Here is a 9,472-nt window from a genome sequence, read left to right on the forward strand (position 1 = left end):
AAAAAAAAAATCGTATGCTTTCATTCTAGTGCTGTGTCGTTGAGAAGTGTGTAATGGAGTCTATGTTGTGTACGTTTCATGTGTTGATGTCCTTATTGTGAAGGGCCTCATTATTTTGTAGTAGAAATTAGGAGAAAGTAGCACAAATTGAAGATCTCCCTCTCTACAAGTTAAACGTTCGATGGGTTCGGCTGAAAACTCGAAGAAAGAAGGCGACGAGGCAGTCAGTTCGAGAACAAGAATGCAACTAACTTTATTTACAGAGAAACCGGGAAAAAGCGGGAAAGCATGAGAGGAGAAAAGACATTGCTCTGGGTCGGCTCAGGTTACAGCCGAGGACGACCGTCGTCGTATAGCTCACAGTGGGGTTCCTTGAAAGGGAGCGTCCACTCAACATGCATGGCCTTTTGGCCATCTGCACTTGTTTTCTCAACATCCTCCCCCCGGAAAGGAGATAATTGTTTATCTCCTTTCAAAGTCTGTTTCAATGGGGTAAGGGTGCTGAGCATGTCTCCCGTTCTATCCCAGGTAATTCCCAGCACTCTCGTTACCTCTTCTGTTGTCATGGCCCGATGTGTTTCTGAGACCTCCGAAAAATCGTCATCGAAGCAGTTTTGTAGTTCGGTCAAGTTCGATGCCCATTTTCTAAGTTCCATTCCAGATGCGCTCATTATCGTGTTCGTCGAATCGACGATGCTCTCCTCCTCAGGTGTAGATGCGTTTGTAAGAAGATCGCAGTCATCGCGAGCTCTCTCCTTCTCCAAGCGCCGTACGAGTCTCACCTGTCGGCTCTGAGCCACCTTGCGGTTGTTATGGAGATGCCATTCAGCGGACTTCCATGGCAGTGCAACTACGTATCGCCCCTCTTGCACTGCGACATTTTCCCGGAAGTCGTCGCATCCGCGGTAGTCGATTTCACGGTTGCTTTCGGGTTCGTCGGCGATACCGCTGCCCTCCAGCTCCCACAAGGTGCGAAGCGAAGTGACTGTTTCCTCTTGTAGGTGGACTCCTGCCTTCAACACACAAATCATAGCGTTCGAGTCTGATGTGCAGCTATATGTAGACATGGGACCCTGGAAAGTCCAGCCCAGGCTTGTCTCGATGGCAACCAGTCCTCCGGTGAATGCGCTGCGTTTAATTTTTCCGGTAGTGAGATTCCAGAGTTGATCGCAACCCAACAGCAGAGAAACACCGGACTCAGCGGGTATGTCGGGGAACAGCAGTTCGTCAGCTATGTAGCCACCATCCGCACGTATGGCCCGAGCGAGTTCGTCTTCCACTGTAGTTTTGCAAATGTCACGGCAGATGAAGGGTACGGTGACAGCTTGCACAGTAAATTCCGTTGGTGCGAACTTACTCCGCAACCGGACTTCCACTACATTGCATCGTTGTCGTTGTTGGGTGGCGGTAGTACTACCAAAAGTGTTAAGGCTCACCGTGATGTTGCCTAGCACATTGAGGCGAAGTTTGTCGGCCACATCTTTTCGAATAAAGGTCTGCTGACTGCCTCCATCAATTACGCCCCGTATGTACGTGCAATTATGGTCGCCCATGACCCAACTGCGGAAAGTTTGCAGCAGCACAGTGTTACTCTCCGCAGGGGTGTCTTCAGCTGCCAGCATAGTAGCTGTTGCACCGTCAGCGTTTTTCTTCGGAGGCGTCCAGGACGGGTCGCACATCGCTACGGCATGCCTCCCACCGCATTTCGGACAACGCATTTTTCCTCGGCATTCTTTGGCATTGTGACCTCGCTTAGTACACCGGAAACAGCGTCGATCATCAGCCAACCTCTTCTTCCGCCGATCCAATGGAAGTGGTCCAGCACAGTTGTCCGTTGTGTGCGCAGTATCCGAACAAAAGAGGCAGCCGCACTTAGGAACTGACGCGCTGTAGAGTACCGCGGCCGATGGTGTACTGCGTTGGTTGAAGGCCTGCCGTAGCTCAGGCGCCACGGAAGGTTTCTTTCTGTCTGGAGCCAATCCGCTGCGTTCTCGACTTTCTACCTCGATCCGAACGAAACGAAGTATATTGTTTAGTTCTCTCGTGGCCTCGGATGTGGCGTCCGTCGATGCGTCCGAAGCGCCGTGCGTTGAGTTCGATTCGGAGCTGTCCTCGTCCTGCCGTTGACGATTTGCAGAGCGATGGTATTCCACTACAATGTCCGTAGGGAGTGACGACAATAAGATTTCAGACAGCATAGCAGAATAGTTTGCGCTAGAAACTCCCAGGGATCGGAGACCACGGACGTTCATCTGTACGTTGTCGTATAGCTTACGTAGTCCATATATATCATCTGCTGATGTAACAGCCGATAGGTTGCGGAGCTTAGACAGGTATTGTTTTTCTATCCGCCCGCGGTCACCAAAACGCTGTGTAAGGATTTCCACCGCATCGTCGTATGATGCCTCCGACGTCTGCAAGCCGGCGATAGCTCCAGCTGCTGGACCATGCAGTAGCGAACGGAGATAGTGGAACTTTTCGATCTTACTTAGCCCCTCGTTGTCGTGAACCGTTGTTCTGAACTGTTCCCAGAACCCTTGCCAATCAGAGAGGTCTCCACGAAATTGCTGTAGGCTAAGCTTAGGAAGTTTCACTCCAGGACGTGGGGCATGCGGCGTTCTTGATACGTCTGTCTGTACGTTAGAAAGCTGCGGTGGAGACGGCGACGTCTGAGATTGCGACAGTCTCCAACGCAGGTTGGCAATCGTTTCCGTCGCTCTGTCTTCATAGTCCATTACAGTGACGTACTCGCTTTCGAGTTCCTCCTCTCGCACATGCGGTTCTATCTCTTTGTTGAGAGTAGTCAAGTCACTGTGACTTACTGTGAGTCGTTCCAGTAGGCTGTTGATCACATCCAATCTGGTAGATCCATCGTTCAGCGCAGTCGTGGCGTCGTTGATGAGCTTCGTTGTTTGTGTACGACGGCTGGCACGTTTCACTTTCAGGCGATCCATGTTCGTTGCATTCACGTTGGACTGTCGACGCAGTTCACAGTTAGAGTTCCAGCTTCCCGGGTTTCGGCACCAAAAATGTAGTAGAAATTAGGAGAAAGTAGCACAAATTGAAGATCTCCCTCTCTACAAGTTAAAACGTTCGATGGGTTCGGCTGAAAACTCGAAGAAAGAAGGCGACGAGGCAGTCAGTTCGAGAACAAGAATGCAACTAACTTTATTTACAGAGAAACCGGGAAAAAGCGGGAAAGCATGAGAGGAGAAAAGACATTGCTCTGGGTCGGCTCAGGTTACAGCCGAGGACGACCGTCGTCGTATAGCTCACAGTGGGGTTCCTTGAAAGGGAGCGTCCACTCAACATGCATGGCCTTTTGGCCATCTGCACTTGTTTTCTCAACAATTTCATTTCCCACATCACCACCAGCAATGGAGTAGAGAAACTCCCCATTCACCATCTAACAATGAAGTTGTTTGTGTTGATGTCATGGAGTTATGAGGACTGAGACGAATAGATAGGCATAAGCAAGGGATGCACCTTCGATATCCAATATTGCGCTTTGTTTCCATGCTCTCGTGTAGTATTTAGAGCATCACAGGGAATGGAGCCCTTAGAATACAAAAATAAAATTAAAAGTCACTCATGTAATCGCACACATGGAAAGCCATTACCCGAATTTAATACCAGACGATCATTTTCGTTTCCGTTTCTGTTTCCGGTAATGAAGGACCGTGGTATGCGTTTCCGTTTCCGTTATCGAATGCGGGTCGCTTCCTTGCTCAGTTCTGAAGAGCCGCAAACAGCGCAACACACCAGTTCACCACTGGGACAGTACAATGCGTGAAATTAGTCGGCTTCGATTCTTCTGGTACAAATACATTGTTTTTAAAAAAAAAAATATATATATATATATATATATAAGCGTCTCTCTATTTGTACATCGCTTTCAGAACCAGATATGCCCAAGAGGTACACGTTGTGTGTACCAGCGAGTGGTGTGCATCAGAGCTCCTTGTCCTCCAATACCACAATGTAAGTAGCGTGCATTACTTTAAATTTGCTTAACTTCACTTCTAACTACCGCTCCTGTTTGGGAGTTCGGCGCAATATGTCACACGCTCGGTTCTGACATGCCAGCTGTGTTTGAAACGATTTGGTTTATGCGAAGGATCTACACTTGCACTCACGCACTCACGACATATCTCACTCAAAGCCTACACCTCAATTCAGCTTTCACCTACGAAAGATTCGTGACAGCTGGTTGAATGCTTATTCTGTTATCACATCTCAAACATGACGTTTACATGAAATCGTTGCCGCCATCCCTTTATGGAAGCAGGATCTCCCCACGTCTATCCCTGGACATTAGAGGCGGCAAAATCAGATGTTAAAAGCGAGGTGAAAGTAGGGCCACTAGATCAAAAAGTGGTGGTGATGGTGATGTCATCAAAAGAAAAAAAAAAGGAAGAAAGAAAGAAAAGTGAACTGTTCTGACTTTGCATTGGAGTTGGAATTAGAAAAGAAATATATGGAGACTGACTTTGCATTGTTTTGCCATTAGATATTTCTTGCACTTGGAGTTCAGTCACGTGTACCTCAACCATTGACCATGGCACAAAACATGATGCTTGGTAGAGTGCGAAACGCCGTACACCAGTTTGCGATGCCTTTCGCACGATAACCTCAGTGTGACAGCTCAAAACTACGAATTGAATAAACAACTGCATGTAGAAGTTGAGAAATATAACACAACATAATCAGAGATAAATCTGGAATGGGGTAGGAGAAAAGTTGTCGTGGGTGCAAGGGCACAAATATGTACAACCGTGTTGTGGGTTTCCAAGCGTTATTTTGATTTCAATATTCAGATTAATATCTGAGGGATGTGGATATGTTTTGGAATTGATTGGTGGCCAATTAATGCTAGGACTTGATTTTGGACTGAATATATCTATTTATTCAACACGAAAACTACAGCATGCTATGAGACACTTAAAAAAAAGGGTCGACGTTTCGACCGTTTTTTAAATGTCTCACAACATGCTTGTTTTTGTTAACCAGTTTTGTTAACTAGTTTTTGTTAACTTCCCTCTTAACAGATAGTTGGATTGAATCACTTTTCTACAGTGGGATTTGGATTTGAGCTGAATATTGCTTACATATAGACTTCAGTTGCACGCCTTCGCTCCGCATTTTAAAACACACTGTTCAACTGAAAGTCCATGATACGGGATGTACAGGTGGGTATCACAAAGGGACTGCGACGTTCCGCGAGATGCTATGAGACCCCATGTCGTACTTCCCGTGTATTTGCGGCTTCCGACAAGGGAGAGAGTATTTACGATATCCTTCCAACCGTGTTAGAGACTTACCACTTGTATCCCGTGATCCTATAGAGAAGAGCATAAAAATGCACCTTCTTAGGGCACAATTTATGCTGGCTCCGGAATCAGGAGTGCCATAATGATCGCCACATAAGGATGCACGCAGGCGTGCGAGCTGGAAATTGGGGTACGAAGCACGTCCGAGGGCCGCGTGCTACAGAGCGACGAAGCTAATTGCAGTTGAAGATTATCACCGTGCAAGATAAACTCCTTACCTTCCTCAGAAGTCGCCGACGCCAGTGTTGGGTTGCCCTCCCGGACCGTAATGAGCGCGTGCTCTCTGTGTGGGCTGAGTTCTATGGATATATGAAAGTTAGGGGCTTGTTTCAGGATTTTAAAAAACAGGAGCTGGCGTAAACACTGACCCGCTCTAAATCCAAAATCTCACATTTGCCAAGAAACCTGTAATGAAAAAGTTGAATCATTAATCTTCGGTAATTGGTCATCTGTAACTGTAACGTAGTCGCAAAAACGACATAATGACGACGACGACGACGGTGGCGGTGGTGGTGATGACGACGACGACGATGATGATGATGGTAACAAGAAAAGGAATTGGCTATAGTGAGTGGCGCTGGCCTCGGTAGCTCTGTCGGTAACGTGTTGGCTTGCTGAGCTGAAGATCGCGGGTTCGATCCCGGCCGAGGACGGCAGCAATGTGGGGGAGGTAAACATTGCTTCCAGCACCGTGTGTCTGCGATTTCCGGCGCACGTCAGAAGAACCCCAAATGGTCGAAAGTATCAGCAGTCCTACCCTTGCGGCACGTGCGACACGTCGCCACAGTGAGCAGACAAACCTTACATCACGGCACGGTGTAACATCACGGCACCATTCTTTATAGCGAGTGGCGACGGGGCCCGTCTGGCTACCGTAGCAGCCCTTCTCCGGACAAAATACGAATAAAAATGAGATGAAGGTAATGAGGATGAAGATGATTATTTTGCTCCCGTAAAGTTAGGAACTGGAAAGTTAGGAAGGAAATAAAATCAGACTACCTCTATTAAGGTCATAATTCGGCAGCTGTTGCCCGAAGCACGATTAAAGTAACATTGATAATTTCCCAACAGCTTCCACGTTGTTGTTCCCGTATGTTAAACTAGTATTTTACGATACGATCATTAGGTATGATTAAAATTTCTGCTACATTATCTGCCTCTCTTTGTTCGCCAACAATACAATTATTAATCGTTCCTTGCTCTAAGTGTCGAATGCCACTTAGAATGCCGTTGCATAATTACGTGCAGTGCCACGGGAGACAATAAGGATGCGAGCGAAGGGGATACGGGAGCCTCATTCTGTTCCTAATAAGGGAACTGTACACTTCTATATTCTCACATTTATTATGCCGCTATTATAATAATGGCCGATTCCGAGCCATCTTGCGACCTCGAAGCCATTCCGAAGCTTTTCAATTCTTCAGCCAACTATGCGGATTTTTTTACATGTTTGAAAATTCCAGATGTAGACACGATTTGATTTAACATGGAAAATATCAATGTAGCTTCAAAATGATTTGATATGCTGAACCCATATCAAAATCTGAGCTCAATTTGGGTAGGAGTTTATTTCATCGGGAAAAAAAAAAGACAAATACCACTCACTCTAAGGTAATACAGACTGTATTGAATCGAAAATTTACCGACCCGAACATGTATATCAAGCAGTATAACAGTGAAGTGTAAGGCGCACCATATACAGTTGTCTTTTTGTTTATTCGTTACATAATTTTTATTTGAAAAACTAGCAGAACAAAAGAGATGTCATTTTGGCAGTTGATTTATATGGCCAGGCGAACATTCTCTCCAATAAGTACATGACCAATAATTACCTAAAATTCATGAATTAACTCATTAATTAGGGGATTTCGCGCAAAAAGCGAGATAGCAGAACGGGAGAAATTCCTCGTTGCAAGCTATTCTATGTTTTAAAAACCCGTAAATGCGCATGTGTGTTGAAATATCCATCGCTGAATTTCGCTATGCAAATGAGCCGAAGCAAGAACTACGCACTTTTCGAGCGCAGATAGAGCAACAGGCAATCCACGTGAGAGAGCCACGTGCTTTGGAGCGACGGAGCTGATTGGTGTAGGAGCTAATCTGTTGGCCAGATAGACCTCTCTACGACCCAGATAAAGCGAAGGTCGCGTCATTCATGCGCTCGAAAAGTGAATAGTTCTTGTTTCGGCTGATTTGCATAGCGAAATTCAGCGATGGATATTTCAACACACATGCGCGTTTACGGGTTTTTAAAACATGGATTAGCTTGCAACGAGGAATGTCTCCCGTTCTGCTATCTCGCTTTTGCGCGAAATACCAAAATCACAGAGGTTATTAATGAATTTTAGGTAAATAGTGGTCTTGTCGTTACATACTTTCCCCGAGAGAATGTTCGCCTGGCCGTATAACTCTTTATAACTCTAACTCTATATTTTTAAATAAAAATTATGTAACGAATAAAAAAAAAGCACCCTGTAGTGACCGCACTCAGACTCGCGATGACCTACATTGGCGGTGGCGGCGAGCCCGTGGCTCTATCACATCTTTTTACTCTCAGTACACGTAAAACGGATGTACTTCACTGCGAATCTGCTTACCGCATTATGGAATTGTTCTCTTAATAGGTGTTCCTCGTCGATTCTGAAAGCACCGCGTGCACGACTGTAGACGAAGACTCCGAAGAATCGACTTCAATGCTGCTTCACGGAGCTGATACACTAAGATTCCGCAACCTGAAGTGTGATGTTTTGACAACATTCATTGCTTAGAAAAATGAAAAACCCTCTTCGCTGTCTTGGTTTTGTGTTTACTGAGCCCTGAAGTCACTGTGATCCTAACTGCAGAGGAAATAAATATGTTTCTCCAATGCAGGCGCGTTGATATTAATACACTGCTGACGCACCGCGTCCCTCTTATTATTAGCAATACACTCCTCGTTGGCAGAACAGTAAATATATATGGCTTTCTCCTCCACATGGTGCACAGTTGTCCTTCTGAGATATAAGAAATAAGACGAGAACTTTGGTTTGTTTAGGTTATTTAAAAAATGGATATGTTGGCACAACTCTACATTGGGCTGGCTACTCAAGCACGCTTAGGGTGGTGAGGCCTTGCTTACGAGTATTCTAAAACAATGCATGTTGCGCAAAAGTTCATAAGAATGAGAGAACAGATATTGATGTGGAGCTGGCCAATCACAATGGTCTGATACATCATAGTTGCGCATATCATGTACGTTGTGCGTACACAAGATCCAACGATCCAAGATCCAGCGTGTCACCCATTTCAATGGGCGCTTGTCGGAACCTTGCCAAGTGGTGCGTAAGTTTGCCGATCGACTGCCTAAAGGTAAGAAAGTTCTCGTAATATAAATGGTGAAGTAATCTTAAATAAATCGCATAGCTCCTGATTGTAAGTATACCTGTGATGTTGCGTGATAATAGGGACTTTTAGAATAGCGTTTGTTGGAAAAGCAAATGCGAAAACGTATACGCTATATAGGACGTAAAGGGCCTGTCCTCACAGTGCTCACGTTTCCGCGAAAGCTGTTGCTTGCGTTAGTTGCTTGCAGCTCCATTTTGGCTATAGCAGTAAAGACTTAGGAAATAATAGAAAATCAAACACAGGGGCACGTAAGCATGTTTCGTTGTTCCTAATGAAAATATATGCTATCGCAAGACAACTCCTGCCATGTTCAAAATGCTCAAGCAGTTGTCTCGTCGGTCGCGAGAACCGCAAAGCCAACTTTGCTTGGCCTCGAAATTTTGAAGAAATTGCGTGAGCACGCGCACAACGCGAAAACTGAGTTCACGTTCTCGGCGTGCGCAGTGGTGATAACGCTATTTGTTCACGCACGCAAGGCTCCTGAGCCAGGTATTCTAAAACTCTCTACAGTCTCAATGTTTGTTCATGTTGACGTGCATCAGGGTGGCGTCGCGGCATGCTCGAAAACCTAGTTTACCCTACGCAAGTTTCAGTATCGAAACTATACTGTTGAGACGCGCTTGTTATTTCACGGGCACTTTCAAGTCAATAGTTAACCAAACAACAATTGTTCCGTCGCGGATGGCACGCGGTACGCGTGCAGGTATTAGCGAGTTTTAGAACATCGGAAGAATTCCACAGAAACGATACCATAACAG

General features: G+C 45.8%; 1 protein-coding gene across 1 annotated transcript; it reads right to left on the minus strand.

Moving 5' to 3' along the window:
• Positions 1-326: 326 nt before the first annotated feature.
• On the minus strand, positions 327-2,954 carry LOC135384620 (uncharacterized). Its single transcript, XM_064613817.1, has one exon. The coding sequence runs from the start codon at positions 2,952-2,954 to the stop codon at positions 327-329; it is 2,628 nt and encodes an 875-aa protein (XP_064469887.1).
• Positions 2,955-9,472: the final 6,518 nt, after the last annotated feature.

This window comes from Ornithodoros turicata, chromosome 2 (assembly GCF_037126465.1).
Source record: "Ornithodoros turicata isolate Travis chromosome 2, ASM3712646v1, whole genome shotgun sequence".
NCBI lineage: Eukaryota > Metazoa > Arthropoda > Arachnida > Ixodida > Argasidae > Ornithodoros > Ornithodoros turicata.